The sequence below is a fragment of the Epinephelus fuscoguttatus genome, linkage group LG17 (assembly GCF_011397635.1).
Source record: "Epinephelus fuscoguttatus linkage group LG17, E.fuscoguttatus.final_Chr_v1".
Classification (NCBI taxonomy): domain Eukaryota; kingdom Metazoa; phylum Chordata; class Actinopteri; order Perciformes; family Serranidae; genus Epinephelus; species Epinephelus fuscoguttatus.
The window spans coordinates 1,167,053-1,182,694 of NC_064768.1; the positions used below are offsets into that span (position 1 = coordinate 1,167,053).

General features: G+C 39.3%; 1 protein-coding gene across 2 annotated transcripts; it reads left to right on the forward strand.

Moving 5' to 3' along the window:
• Positions 1-215: 215 nt before the first annotated feature.
• Positions 216-15,335, forward strand: stx12 (syntaxin 12). 2 transcript variants are annotated; one of them, XM_049601636.1, is made up of 10 exons: positions 216-298; positions 1,021-1,161; positions 3,790-3,859; positions 4,214-4,313; positions 6,793-6,930; positions 7,086-7,129; positions 9,170-9,275; positions 9,447-9,519; positions 14,312-14,394; positions 14,478-15,335. In XM_049601636.1, exons 2-10 carry the CDS (start codon positions 1,062-1,064, stop codon positions 14,568-14,570), a joined length of 807 nt encoding a protein of 268 aa, XP_049457593.1. In that variant the 5' UTR covers positions 216-298; positions 1,021-1,061; the 3' UTR covers positions 14,571-15,335. The 2 variants fall into 2 exon arrangements, with proteins under 2 accessions (XP_049457593.1, XP_049457592.1); XM_049601635.1 differs by having other exon boundaries at positions 230-302.
• Positions 15,336-15,642: the final 307 nt, after the last annotated feature.

The window sequence follows — 15,642 nt, forward strand, 5'->3', positions numbered from 1 at the left end:
AAACTGCGCACAGTTTACCAATCTGTCCACATGGATGTAAATTGACAATCTGTACCCACAGTTTAAAATCTGTCCCCACGGATTGTAAAACCGTGCACACAGTTTATTTAATTTTCTCTCACCGGAACCTAGGGGGGCTCTGTAGAAAAAGTCGCTTGTTTTGGGCTTGTTTTCACAGGCCTGGTTGCTTATTTGTCTCGCGAGATCTGGCAACACTGATAACGTCATAGATCAGGAAGGGCAGTTTCTTGAAGACAGGTCGAAGACATCTATGTGCTCGTTTCAAACAGCCAAATAAGCAAGTATTACGTTGTATTTTCTATTAAACGCTGTACTCTGGTAGACAATATATTGTTGTCTTTAAGTCTTTATTGGTGAAAATCACGCTGAGGCCTCAACGATAGTCAGTTTGTCCCAAACAACTGAAAGCTGCTATGTTAGCGTCAGTTAGCTAGAAAGCTAACAGCTGAGCATAAATCTGTAGTTACAGCTGTGAAGTTGCGGTAAACAAACAGGGGAGGATAACGTTAGCCAGTAGAGTTTAGTATCGTAAAATGTAATTTAAAAATATGTAGCCTATATAAACCAAGTTAGCAATAGGTTCCCATTGTGTTTCAACACATATCTGACATGCTCTTTAACTTAATCTTGAATGATTCGACATTAGCAAGCTAACAGTTCATTCAGAACAAGTTAAACAAGCCAAATCTCTCCCGTCAGTAACACAATAAAACCCTTACTGTCAACGAAACTGCAAGCGGACTGTGTGACACGTAGTAAAAGTGAGTCAACTAGTCCGTAATGTAATGTTAAAAAAAAAAAAATCTGTAAACTTAACTTTAAAGCACCCCTAGCCCCGAGTTAACATCAGCTATATTGGTGCTCTTTTTACAAGTGGTCCATCTTAGGCCCACACTTTTGTTGTTTACTACCTATTCCAATATTACAGCAACTATGACAGTTAAGGTACCCTTATGGATGGCATCTACTTTGAAACTTACTTCCTCTTTTTGTCTGCAGCCAAATCCCCAAAACCAAGGTACGAGCACGTTCTGGCAGACATGTCATACGGCAAAGCAGAGAGCTACCACCCTGTCCCACGAGACTTCAACAGCCTCATACAGACATGTAGCTCCAACATCCAGAAGATCACGCAGAACAGTAAGAGCTCCACCGTCAAATGTGGTTACTCACTCACTCACCCACGAAATGATTCAGGGACCACATCAGAGAGTGCTGTGTCAGCCTGAAGTCTGTCTCACTGTGCTAAACCTGTCCGTTTACTTAATGATGTGTTGATGGTATTTTCACCAGCAATGCTGGGTTTTTACTATGTTTCCAAAGAAACACAGAAGATTACCCCTAAGAATATGGATATGAATCAAACTGGGAAGGCTGGTGCCACAGCATAGGGTGTACATTTCAAGCACCAGACTGCCACAATGGCCCAAGTCATTCACAATTATTTTTTAAACAGCTGTTTGGTGTACTTTTTTCATTTTTATTGTATAAGTTTATTGAAGCTGTAATAATTAGTCGATTCATTTGTTGATTGACTCAAAATTAATTTTGCTATTTAAAAAAAAAAAAAATCCTATGTTTTGTTTTGTTTTGTTTTTTTAAGCAAAATTACCAAACATTCTGATTCCTCATACTTCCAAAGTGAGGATTTGCTACCTTTCTCTGTTTTATATGGTTGTAAACTTCATGTCTTTGGTTTTATGGGACTTCTAACTGTTGGATTGACAAAACAAGACATTTGAAGGTCAACTCTGTGAAACCGTGGACATTTTTACTCCTGTTATGACATTTTATATACCAAAAGTTTAATCTATCAATCAAGAAATACTTGATGATAATGACCATTAGTGCCAGGCGGGTATAATATTACATCCATACAGAAAATGCATTGACCTAATAATTTGGAGTAGTTTTTTTTATAACATGCAGAGTTAGACAGGTTAAGATTGGCTTTCATCCAAATAACAGAAAAAAAGTCTGATCACCTATTATCAATCTGTCTGTTAACACATATACAACATATGTATTCATATCAACGGAAATGACTGAGGTTGCTTCTCGAGGCACAATTTATACCCATATGTACTTTATACAGTAACTGATTGTTGTTATTCTTGCTCCTGCCCAAACTTGAATTGATCAGAAGCGAGCGAACAAAGTCCATAGTCTTCATTTTGTATCACCCAAAGATCTTTTAGTACCAAATACCTGCTTTGTCTCACTCAGCAAGTAGGCTAAACACTGTATGTGGAAGCTCAAAGAGGGATTTTCTCACTAGAATGACTGTAACTTTGAAAGAAACCCTCTTGATTTATCTACGTCTGAATGCTGAAATCATATTTTTATCTTCAGCTGAACTTACAAATGCATATTTCAAAGAACAGGAACTATTGATTTTGTCCTCTGTTACTTACATTGGAATCACTGTTGAGAGGGGTCTCTTTGTGACCAGTAACTTTGTCAGTGTACTTTTGGGCATGTTGGTATTGTGTTAAGAAAGACTTATCATAGAATATATCCTGTAAAATAATGATAGAGATTGCTTGTGTATGTGTTAGTGAGAGCAAGAGGACAGGGCACTCTTGGTTTATTGTTCTGCCCTTACCTAAAGTAGTCAAAACACACATGTCAGTGGCTGTAGATAATTTCAGTGTGTTTAGTGTTTTGGAAATGGATAAGAAAATTTCTAAAATGTTTGAGCAGAAACTGGAAAACAACACCAAATTTCTAGCTGTGTTAATTGTTGTCATTATTGACATATTGCTTAGATGCATTATGTTGAGTGTGTCAAGACAGTATGTGGGGAAATGGACTTGAACTTGTGTAGCACCTTTGTAGTCTTCCCACACCTCAAAGCACTTTTAAGGCCCTGACACATGCTAATTGGCAGTTCAGCTCAGCACACGAGAAGAGAAATGGAAGTGAGGACAGTAAAGAAAGACCTAAAGTCCAAAGCGAGTGAGACCAAAAGAAATTTGTTCCATAACATTATTTTTCTTTATCCATCGAGCTCTTTAGAAGAAACGTTTCCTGATGGTTTGTGTTAATGTTCACTGGCGCACAGTAAATATGCTCTGTTCTTTTAACATTGGATTGTGTTGTTAATGTGCTAACTGGTTAACTAGCGTCAAAATGATCTTTCAGTTTCCCGTTTGAATGACGATTACAGATGACCACTGTCTGCTGGTGTGGAGAGTTATTTCCTCTTACTCAGGCCTAGAATGTATATGCTGGTTGGCTGTCGGTTGAAGTCTTTGCTGTGTGTTTATGTGCAACTTTTCGCTAAAACACAGTGACAAAAGGCCATGCAATGGGGGGCCTTCATTGCCACTAGTTGTCTGAAGGCAGTTGGTGTGTCTGGGCCTCTACACTACACGTCATATTCACACAGTCACACACTGGTGGCTGAACAGCCATTGGGAGCAATTTGAAGTTCAGTATCTTGCTCAAGGATACTCTGATGTGCAGGCTGAAAGAGCCAAGGATCCCGCTAAAGCAGCATGATTGAGCCACAACTTCTTATTTTTAACCTTTAATTTGTACTTTAATTCTTTTTTGTCTATATAACATTAAAATGTTAAACAGCATTCAATAAATGTTTTTACTTGTCTGGGGACACTTCCCCAAAGCCTACTCTGATTCTGCATTCCTTAGCTAATGTCATGTAATCAAGGCTTGTGTGTTGTGGCATTTGTTGTTGTGGCACGAATGAGTTATGTTATCTTATCTTAGATAAGATTGAGACTTACAGTGTCTTGTTAATGACAGCTGCTCAGATCAAGAGCATGGTGAACCAGCTGGGGACCAGTCAGGACACCAGTGAACTTCAGGATCGTCTGTATGTATCAACCTGATCTCCAGTTACTCCCATGTTGCTTTTTCACTCACTCACACACACACACACACACACACACACACACACACACACACACACACACACACACAGAGTCATATATACTGATCTGTTATAGACAGCTGCAACTGCCTCAGAGCTGTTATACTTCAGTATCTCTGTTAAACTGTCCAAAAGGTCATGTGCCTTTATAATTACTGTATCAGGGATGGTGTCTTTAAAGCACTCAACACTGTCATCCAAAAAGCATGTCAAAAAGATTCAGGTTGTCGCTTAGATTACACATGTACCAAAACACAGAATTGCTAGTAATTCTGAACTGTTGGGTTTTTTGAACAGGCAGCAGATACAACACTATACCAACCAACTGGCAAAAGAAACCAACAAGAATCTGAAAGAACTGGGATCCATCCCTTTGCCAATATCACCCTCTGAGCAAGTAAGCATCAGTCTACATCTCTTGGTACAACACATCATGACACATCACTACTACTACTACTACTACTACTACTAATAATAATAATTGCATATTTTATGTAAAAGTCACGCAGGGACACTTTACAAAATCAGATAAGATAGTACGTAATAAAAGACAACAACAAATGATGGTAACATCAAAGAACAAACAACAACTATAATGAAATGCATATATAGATAAAGCAATATTTAATAAACTTGTTATGAAACACCAGGAAAGGCTGTTCTAAAAAGATGAGTTTTCAGTTGCAACTTTAATGAAGCAACACTTATGCACTTGTGCACTGTCACTCAAAAGAGTGGAGGCTCAAAGCCATGGAGAGGTTAAAGGATAACTTTGGCAGTTTTTAATCTGAACTCTATTTTCCCATGTAAATTGGTCAAAGAGACTGATGTGAACAACAATTTTTGAAATTGGTCCAGCATTGAGGGAGCGAGCAGCAGCCGTGCAACGGGCCTTAATGTAAGCATTGAAATTGAACATTGTCATTGTATGTTCATTTGAATTGGTTATTTTCGCCACAGCATGGCTCAGAATGCTCCTATAAGTGCCTGAAGTGTGTCTTTACCTATTACTTACTCTGGTCTGTTTGTAAATGCCTCTTAAGCAGAAGTCTCTTTCTGAAATAATGAGATATCACAAGATGTCACTTGTTGCAGAAAGACAACAGTGGAAACGTGTGAGATTTGGAGAGAGTATAATAATCAGAGTACTATTTATATTTCATTATATGTTACAGAAAATATATTTTAGTGTTGTGTAAAAGATTTTCAATGTCATGGTATCATGGATGATTATGTACCTGATGTGGAGAGAGAGAACATATGTATTCCATCTTACTGATGCTTCTTGTTATTACACTATCGCCTTTGCTGCTCTAACACCACAAGTTTTCCTGCTGTGGGAAAAACAGATGTTTATCTTATTAGAAAAGACCATGTTAGGGGGGCTCATATAATAACTAACAATAACCTCATTAGGGCAAGGGTGTGTTGGGAGAAATTTGACCAGGGATGCCCAAACTTTGGCATGCCACTGAAGATATTACTATAGCTGAATTTGTGCTGAATACAAAAAGTCATGTGATTTTGAAAATACTGCTTACATTTGTTTAGATTTTACAACAACATCAGAAGGTGCCAAATGATCACAGTACCCTGAGACTCCAGAGGGTTAAAAGTTCACTTTAATTAGCCTGGTTCTATATGAAAAACCACTAGCAGGAAGAAATAGACTAACATCCTTGCTATTTGGGATTTTCAGGTGAACTGGAATTGAAATGGAAGACATTGCTGTAGGTGTGTGGTGATACTGGAGGCTTTGGAGTGAAAGTTGTGTCCAGAATTGTGCCATTCTGTCCGTAGTATGCAGATTTTATGAAAACCACTGTCACTGGAAAAAAACTGACCAGATACTCCTGAGAGCCTGTTGAGATTTGGTATTAACATGCGTTTCAGTGATTTGAACACCAGTGGACAGCTGAGACACATTGCTGTTCACACCAGTGCCTGCCATTTGACTCCAGCTGACCACTTGTGTTCTGATTTCATTGCTGCCCCGCACAGTTACCACATCCATACTTTTGCTGCCCTGTAGTATGCTCTCTAGTCATGTTAGCAGTTGTGTCAGTACGGCTGGAGATGTTAGCAGAATCCAACAAGTCTCCTTCCTTAGGGCAAAACAATGGATGGTCATGCAGCACTTCATCCAACTTGAAATAAAATTGTTGAGTTATAAAGCATTGCTACACTGTCACCAAAAACAACCACCATGTTCTCCACTGATGAAGTTGTCCTTGTCAGTGACATGTCCGGACGCATTAGTATTTACAGTACAAAAGATATGTGGTCAAATGTGTCCTAGATCACCTCGGCAAGTGGTTTGTAATGCGATCACAATGTGTCTTGGTGGTAGTTTAGACTTGCATTTACTTGTGAACGGATCACCCAAAATGCATGTTTATATCAGGACTAAACAGGGCAAGAGAGAACACAAGACATCATGAGTCACAAGCATATGCAAATCATAATTATTAGGGGGAGGATGTAACACTTCTAATTGTGAAATGAATGTGGTGTGGTTTTTACAGAGTTTTAAATAACGATTTGATTCATGGTTGCAAGTTCGGACATCATATGTAGTTATTAGTATATTCTTAGAGTTAACTCAGCTGATGTAATACCTAAAAGACTACATTTGGTTTTAACTGCTTATCAAAATTTAATTGCATTTATATTTAAGGTTATAAGTGATAAAAAAAAAAATGAAAATGTGTCAGTGGTTTGATGTCTTTCCATCACAGTTCCCCAAAAGTCTGATTTATGGTCAATTTTGGCATGGTAAAAAATCTCAGATGTGACCCTCTTTATCTCTATGAATTCTTCCATGTCCTTCAAACTGATCTCGTAGCATCTGTCTCCCTCTGCTCTTTGGCGTCCAGAGGCAGCAAAAGATCCAGAGGGACCGCCTGATGAATGACTTCTCAGCAGCCCTCAACAACTTCCAAGCAGTCCAGCGGCGTGCAGCAGAGAAGGAGAAAGAGTCAGTTGCCAGAGCGAGAGCGGGATCCCGCCTCTCAGTAAGTAGGAGTCAGTGGAAGGCAGAAACAAATCACTTTACCACATTAATGAGAGAGTAGTGATGGCGCATGTCAGATTCATTTGAAGCTTGTCCTGATAATGTATGTTTTGCAAATTTGACTTTGGCGATGGTGGATTTGTCCTTCTCCCTTAGGCTGAGGACAGTTCTCGGGATGAAAAGCTTGTTTCTTTCGACAAGTAAGTACGACTGCAATGGGATGCAATGCGATATGATAGATACGATACGATATGCTACGATACGCTATGATAAGCCTTTATTGTCTCCCTTAAGAGAAATTTGTCTTGGATATTCAAGAGAACACAGGCGACATGGGCACACACATGTACATTCAAACTACAATTAACATACAATGTCACCCCCAGATCCATACACCCCAAGAGTATTGCATGAAGTTGTGCACAGAGGCCCTGCCTAAAGTAATTGCATATACATAAATATTGCGCAAGTGCCTTACACATAGTAATTGCTAAGATGCCCTACACTGAAATATTGCACATCTCCCTCTCCTAACTACCACACAGACATACACACACACACTTCATCTCCTACTGTTGAGTAGTTTGATTGATAGTGGGAAAAAAAAAAATTAATCCTGGTTCATCTTACAGTTTGGTAACCTGTACCATCTACCTGAAGGCATCAGCTCATACTCCTTATGAAGGATGTAATTTTGGTCAGTGGTGATTCTTAGGCCGTTCGCTTCGTCACCATCTCCTCAAGTATCTCCTGGAGAGAAGATAGGGGCAGCATGCCAATTATTTTTTTCCTGCACTTCTAACCAGGTTTTGGAAATGTGACCCCAGTTCTTTAAGATTAATAAAGTAAATCCAGACATTATGAAATAAATGATCATATCAATAATTGCAAACAAAAATATAACTGTATAGCCTGTATTTTTCTAATTGTCAATAGTTCACAATCAAAGCATTCATGCTTTTTGAGAACAGGAAATAACCCCACTGTACATTGAGTATTTTCTGATGACAGTAGTGCCAGTAGAGTAGTCCTTTTAGTTCCAAAACCAAATTACAGAGTCAATGTGGAACATGTCAACATTAGATATGTGTTTGACAGCCAAAGATATGGAAGATGCCAAAAAAAATGCCAGAATATGAACAAATCAAACAAAGCTGTGGTTGGACAGTTGATTGACAATGTGTTTCCATCTGATAATAGAAAAAGCTCCCCTGTGCCTCTCCATGAAATCTAATGACAGCACTTTGCTTTTAGCATTGGCACATCTATGCTGCTCTTTGCTGGACAGTACTGAAGTGTAATACACCCTTGACTTTTTTTCTGTGTTGAGATTAGATTTGAATGTAGCATGGAAAATTCATGTCACAGTGGAAAGCAACTCATTCGGTTATTTAAAAAAAAGCCTGTCCACCATTTTTCATTAAATGATGACAGTTAATGCTTACAAAAAAAAAAACATACACATGTAGCAATCTCTATGGAATTTAACTGTATTTTCACATATGAACCCTTCCATCTAAAAAAAAAAACAGTGCCATTACTTAACAAATAGATGCACTCAGATTGCATGTATGAAAATATTTAATAATATTTAAGGACAAATGCCTGAGATACAGTTTGTGGTTATGTAGTAGATAGTTTTTTAAAAGTTGTTTTCGAAGTTGTTTGATACAATCTTACAGCTCGTAAGTGTGAAAGAAAGAGACAATCAGTCTCACAACAAGGTACCGTGAACACAGCAGGACCAATGTCAATGTCATTTTATGGACGCAATATTACAAGATAAGATAAGATAAGATACATCTTTATTGATCCCACAATTGAGAAATTCCAGTGTTACAGCAGTCAAGGAGAAAGAGTCAGATTAAAAATTTCAAAATTTAAACTTTAAAACTTAAAAACTAGGCATGCAAAATAAAGAACAAAAATACAAGAAATGGCGATAAATAATAATAATAATAATAATGATGATAATAATATAATAATAATAATAATAATAATAATAATGATAATGGTAATAATAATAATGAGAAGTGGATAATAATGAGCTGTGAGTAAAAATGAGCAGTGGATTAAAGAGAGCATATCTAGTGCAAGTGATTGTATGTGCAAAAAACAGCAAACAGCAACAAGGGGGGACAGTAAACTTATAATGGTGTTTATAAAGTGTCCAAGCTGTGTTTAGTTTTCTGTCATTACAGTGAAAGTTTTTTTTGAAATGTTGTCCCGTTTGTGTAAAGCCAAGAGGACTGGGGTCAGATGACCACCCAGTCAGAGGAGGTGGGCATCACGGAGGAGGACCTGGAGCTCATCAGGGAGAGAGAAACCAACATCAGACAGCTGGAGGTCAGCCTACTTGGCTTACAATTTCTAATATTAATACATACCAGGACACAGTGTATCAGTGCCCGCCATGGCGACAGTCTCTGCTTAAGTCTTCCGCCCTCTATGTTCTGGGACCACACACACCTGCCACAGCTGATTGTAGCTTTTTGCCTGTTTGCTTGTGTATTTCAGTCTGACATTTTGGATGTAAACCAGATCTTCAAGGACCTGGCAGTGATGATCCACGATCAAGGAGAGATGATTGGTGAGTGGCACTGTGGTTGTTAGTCTCAGGTCTCTGTGATCCTTAATACACCACCAGTAGTCAAGTCATCAGCTGCTCCTGTTATTTTCTACTCAAACTTGCACACCAGCAGCAGTAACACTGAATTTGCCACCACAGTATATCAATATGACCATTTATTCTGTGAGATGATAGACATTTTTCATCTGTCAGAGATTTTACTCCATTGTCTGGGATGGAAATTTTGAATTTACATGAAGTTTTCAGATTAGCAACATTCATGACTTGCTATTTTGTCCATATGTAGTTTTTCAATTGAATTTTGAGAATATTTAATGCGTATTTATAGGACAATATACTGTATGTCCATATTGTGAGAACATATATTGTGAGTATCCATATTCTCCACAATGATGTGGAAATTTACATTATACTAAATTAACCATGACAATAGGTGAACATGGAGCGTTGTGTTTAAATCAACAGCAAACAACAGAAACAACAATATGACATGCTGTGTATATTTTTTTTATTATTGTAGTGCAGTGCAGTATTCATGCGTTGAAGTTGGAGGTGGAGTTTTAGAGACTGTAGATCCCTCATCAAACTCTTAAGAAAAACTGTGCTTACTATGTGAAGAATGAATGTTTTGCTCAAACATCACCAGTGTATCAGAAATTCAAGACACACAGGAGAGAAACCTGAGGGGACATGACATGGAAAGTGGGTCTTAGCATGTGAGCCACTCAGAGTTGACACTTCGAATACTCCATTATAAGAAAAGAAATTTGGTCTGCTTTTAACAGCTTGATGCTTTAAAATGAAAACTCAACCGTTCAAGCAGTTGTGTGAAGAGCCATGCTCTGGTGGAATTTATTGTCAGTGCACATTGTTCAGGAGAATGCATAATTTAAGGTTACTCAGTATTTATGTTTATTAAAGGTTCAGTGTGTAAGATTTAGGAGGATTTAGTGGCATCTAGCACTGAGGATTGCAAATTGCAACTAGCTGAAACTTCTCCAGATTAGAATTCCTTCAGTGTCTATGTTCAGATAAGATAAGATAAACTTTATTGTCCCGTAAGGGAAATTCGTCTTGGGCAGTATAGTGCAAACAGCTGCAATATATACATACATACATACATACATACACACAATCAACCCAGACAAGTTGCCAACATAGTGCGCTGACTGTGTTACAATTGCAGACTACTGTTGCAAGAGTAGTGCAACCGTTTCCCTTGTTTGTAAGGTTACAAACAAGGGAACTACAGGTATTGCACTGGCCTATCTCAAAGTGCAAGTGAGTGCATATAAAACAGATAAATACAGGGGTCAAATAAAAACACCACACCTGCCACAAGAGGTGTTTGTTTGTTTGTTTAATAATAGAATGGAAGTGGGAATAAAGGACAATTTGAACCGGTGGCTCCTACACCTGCTGGCTCTGTAGCACCTCCCTGACGGCAACAGCTCATACTCCTGAAAGAGAGCATGAGAAGGGTCACTCAGGATTTTATTTGCTCCCTTGACAACTGCTCCCTCATATATTGCCTGGAGGGACTGGAAATGATCACGTTTCCCCACTATCTTCATAGCTGTAGTCACCATTCTCTGAAGTCTGGCCTTACACTGGACTGTGAGGGTGCCGAACCACGCTGCCATACTGTATCTTATGATACTTGCTAACACAGCGTTATAGAATGTTAGCATGATCTCGGTTCGGACCCCAAACAGCCGCAGCTATCTGACAAAGTGTAGCCTCTGAGCTAATCTGTTACAGAGGAAATCCACATGACCACTCCAGCATAGGTTATTAGACACCATCAGGCCCAGGTATTTATACGAGGACACCTGTTCAATAACGCAGTTATCAGTGATTACCGGGTCATGAGCTGCAATTTCTTTAGGATCAAAAATCGTCTTTTTGGTATTTAACACCAGGAAGTTATTGTCACACCAGATTTTGAAGGTAGCTATCTCACTGAAGTACACAGAGGGGCAGGCATTCTCATGCAACAGACAGAAATTTGATGACATGGTTGTTAGGATGTGAGCTCTTGCATTCGTCAGTGTACAGTGTGAAGAGGACCAGGGAGCTGATGCAGCCCTGGGGCACGCCTGTGCTACACTGCTTCAGGGCTGAGAGAGAGCTGTTCACCCTAACTTGTTGTGTCCTGTTTGTTAAAAAAGAATAGAACCATTTGATAATAAAAGTGTCTACCTTCATGTTAATTAGCTTCTGTATGATCAGGTAGGGCTGCACAGTGTTAAAAGCTGAACTAAAGTCAGCAAATAAAACGCGAGCATATGCTTTAGGATTCTCGAGATGTTTGTTAATCAAGTGGTGGGTGACAGTAATAACTGCGTCCTCAGTGCCACGACCCTGCCCATAAGCAAACTGTAGGGGGTCGAGACAACCAGCAACGTCAGATTTAAGCTGAGCAGCTTTTTATTAAGAGGGCAGGCAGGCCATCAGGGCCTGATGATTTCCTTTTGCCAACTTTACTAAAAGCAGCCTGCACCTGCTGAGGTGTAATCTGGAGCTCACATTCTCCAGAAGGAGTCAACAAATCTACAATCTCCCTCCCTCTAGAGGAGAAATCTTGGACCTCAAATCTAAGAAAGAAATCATTCAGCTCATTTGCTCTTACTGAGTCATCCAAGGTTATCAGCTGTTTTCTGCAGGGGGTCATGTTCATAATGTTTTTCATACAGTCCCATAACCTCCTATTGTCCATCTCTCTAAAACTATGTTCCATGTCAGTGCAGTGTTTATCTTTTGCTTTCCTCAGCAGGTGGTTGAGCTCTTTCTGTACCGCAGCCACAGCTACTCGATCTTTATTTTTAAAAGCTAGCTTTTTGTTATTGATATATGTTTTAATTTCCTTGGTTATATAAACTTTGTTGTTGGGGAAATGTAGGATTTCTGTTTTTCTCATTATTATTAACTACATTATCCACACAGAAATTGATGTAATCGGTGGTGGTTGCTGTGGCCTCTTCTAGTTCTAGGCTATGAAAAATGCTCCAATCAGTGCTGAGGAAGCAACCCCGCAGTTTCTATACTGTCATCCGTCCATCTCAGTGTGGTTTTGAGCTGAGAGGCTTGCTGGACTTTAACACAGATTTATAAGTGGGCATAAGATACACAGTTGAATGATCTGAATTTGCGATCGGGGGGAGAATTTTTGACCTGTAGGCACCGGCTACATTTACAAAACATTTGTCAAGTACTTTTGAATTCCTTGTGGTGTACTTAACATATTGCTGAAAGCCAGGTAAAGCTGGCTCTAGTTTACAGCGGTTCATGTCATGTCAGGATGATTTTAGCTGGAGCCCAATTATCTACAGAGGACTGTTTGGCATGTAGGAGAGGGTTGGCCCTCCCTTCACATGCCATTGTATGCTCAACCTATTTTTGTCTGATAGGTAATTGTTTGCTCACCTTTTTTCTGATCCAGATGTTCAGAAGGTTTTTTTCTGTGAGCCACATTGTCTGCAGAGGTCTCTTCCTCTCCAAAACAAACACACAGTGATTTCAACTGGTAATAACACTAAATAAAGCAGATTCACACTACAAATCAGTGTTTCTCCAACGCTGTTTTGCATGTTGGAGACGGGCAGCTCGCTCACCAAGTCATTATGCCTGCTAATCTTTTTATGCCTCTGCGCCGGCATAAGCACTCTCTTGAACACAATATCTCAAAATCGCATTGAGGGAATGTCTTCAAATTTGGCACAAACTTCCACTTGGACTCATGGATGAACTGATAAGATTTTGGTGGTCAAAGGTGAAGGTCTCTATGACTTGGGCTTGCATAGGGACTCTGTAGTCATCTGACCACTCAAAGCGCTTTTTACACTATGAGTCACATTCACCCATTCATTTATAAACTGGTGGCAGTGGCTACCATATAAGGTGCCACCTGCTACTCAGTTTTTAATGCACTCCTGATTACCTCCTGAGCCACAGCTGCAAGTTCCTGCAAATGTTTCACAATAAAAACCATATTAGAAAATGAAAGGATTCCTTTGACCAAAACGTCAAGGGGATTTTAATTTTAAGAAATAAAGGCCTTTGTCTAATGTTGTCTATTTCAAATATTGCTGGTATCCTCTACAATTGTGGTAAGCAAAGGTCCAGCTACTATTTGTGAATTTTATGGTTTGGCTGTCAGCCTAATCTTTCTACATTATTAAGATATAACATTCTTTGCCAATTTGATGCTAATTGCAGTAATCTGTTGCTGAAGTGCCTCTGCTGTTTCACGCCATAATTTTTCCTTTTTTACTCTGGTAGTCCCTGTGAGGGAATATTAAAAAGGGTGGGGTGTTGTTGCCACACAGTTGTCTATGGCAGCAGATCACTCTATCTTCCTATTGGTCAAAGTGACGGCTGTGACGGAAAGAGTGGTGGAAAACAAAAGAAAATCAAACACGCTAGTCTTTCTGTCGGGATGTCATGAGTCATTTGTTGTCAACTATGGCACACTACATGGTATAAAACGATGGATTATCATGCACAACACTCATTGTCTTTTACAATATGAGCCAGCAAAAGTATTTCAGAGGGACGATTAGTCCTGTTTGTTTTTATTGATGTTCTTATTTTCTGCTCACTGGTATCTGAGGTAGGAAATAAGGGAAAAGTGGTGGCAAAAACTCAGAGGGAAAGGAGTTGTGCAAGGAGGGCATACATGAAGAGATAAACTGTCTGTTGTTATTGCGGATGCTAAAAGCCTGAACAGTTTCCCTGGAACAGTTTTCACTGTAAGAATCCTACTGACCTTGCTGTATGTTCTGCCCTGCAGATAGCATTGAGGCAAATGTGGAGAATGCTGAAGTCCATGTAGAACGAGGAACAGAGCAGCTCCAGAGAGCCGCTTACTACCAGGTGAGTCTGCTGCCGTCACTCTTAAGTGCTACCATTTAGTGTAGTCCTAGTAACCCTCCTGTGTGCACTTTGTTTTATCACAGCAAAAGTCTCGGAAGAAGATGTGTATCCTTGTTATGGTCTGTTCCATTGTGCTTGTCATACTTGGCATCATTATCTGGCAAGCTGCTAAGTGAGTTGTCTCCACACAACCGATGTGCCACCACGATATTTTACTCTGCCCTTCCCACCTACAAGTACCTGCTTGGAATCACAAGAAGAACAAGAAGAGGCTGATCATTTGACCAAGGTCAGCTGAGTAGATCTGTGCAGAGGGATGGTCAATGTGGAAAACATATTCATCTGAACTGATCAAGCCTGTTTTTGTAAAATAGTTGAAAACATCCTATTTAAACTGAGATAAAGGACTAAGGTGATGAAGGGGAGTGATTCATTCATTTCTGGTCTTACTTACTGCACTAACACTAGCTGTCACTGTATTTCAAATATAAAAATGTTTTTGGGAATGATGTCAGAACAGGCTAAAAGAAAAAAAAAAAGAAACAGCTTGTTAAAGTAAATTAATCTGTGGTTTTTAGGGGGCTGTAATTTTTTTTTGTTGTTTTTTTTTTTGTTAACTGTTATGTCATCACCTGATGTAAAATGTGGAGTGCCTGGCGTGTCCAGTCACATTCCATCAGACCTGTATGACTCCTTGTGGTGATGGCAACCATGGTTGTAACATACATGTTGTAAAATGAAGGCTCTTAAAGATAACTAATATCGATAAATCCATGTCTGTAAATATTACAAAGTGCTGCATTCTTTTTCTGCTAAGAACATTATGGATCATAGATAATGACACGCTCTCAAAAATGAAAGTCCAGTCTTCAAACGAAACATTTTTAAATTGATTTCTATGACTCTTGACAGTATGCATAATAAATGTCTTAAACACTTTAGCTCCCCTGGACGTGCCATCAGTTTTGTGATTGTATGTTGCAGAGCAGAGTCCTGCACAGGTCTATTTTTGAAAAGCCACACCCGCTCATACCCGTAAAGCTCAGTACTAGAACCAACCCGTTACCTGTCATTATGACTAAGTCAGCAGCACCTGCCCACACCCGTTAACAAAAGTCCTGTGACCCAACCTGTACCCATGATTAAACACACAGTCACATTAAGCTGGGTTCTCCGTTCTTGACCAACAAATCCAGCAGGAAGAAAAGTCTCTTTCACTGGCTATGCTTGATGCCGGGATGGTGAAAA

What these genes read in the sequence shown, in the direction of transcription:
- stx12 (XM_049601636.1), top strand. Translation starts at nt 1,062, where the DNA reads ATGTCATACGGCAAAGCAGAGAGCTACCACCCTGTCCCACGAGACTTC. An exon ending in GAGCGGGATCCCGCCTCTCA is followed by an intron (nt 6,931 to 7,085) that starts GTAAGTAGGAGT and finishes CTTCTCCCTTAG; the next exon opens with GCTGAGGACAGTTCTCGGGA. An exon ending in CGATCAAGGAGAGATGATTG is followed by an intron (nt 9,520 to 14,311) that starts GTGAGTGGCACT and finishes TCTGCCCTGCAG; the next exon opens with ATAGCATTGAGGCAAATGTG.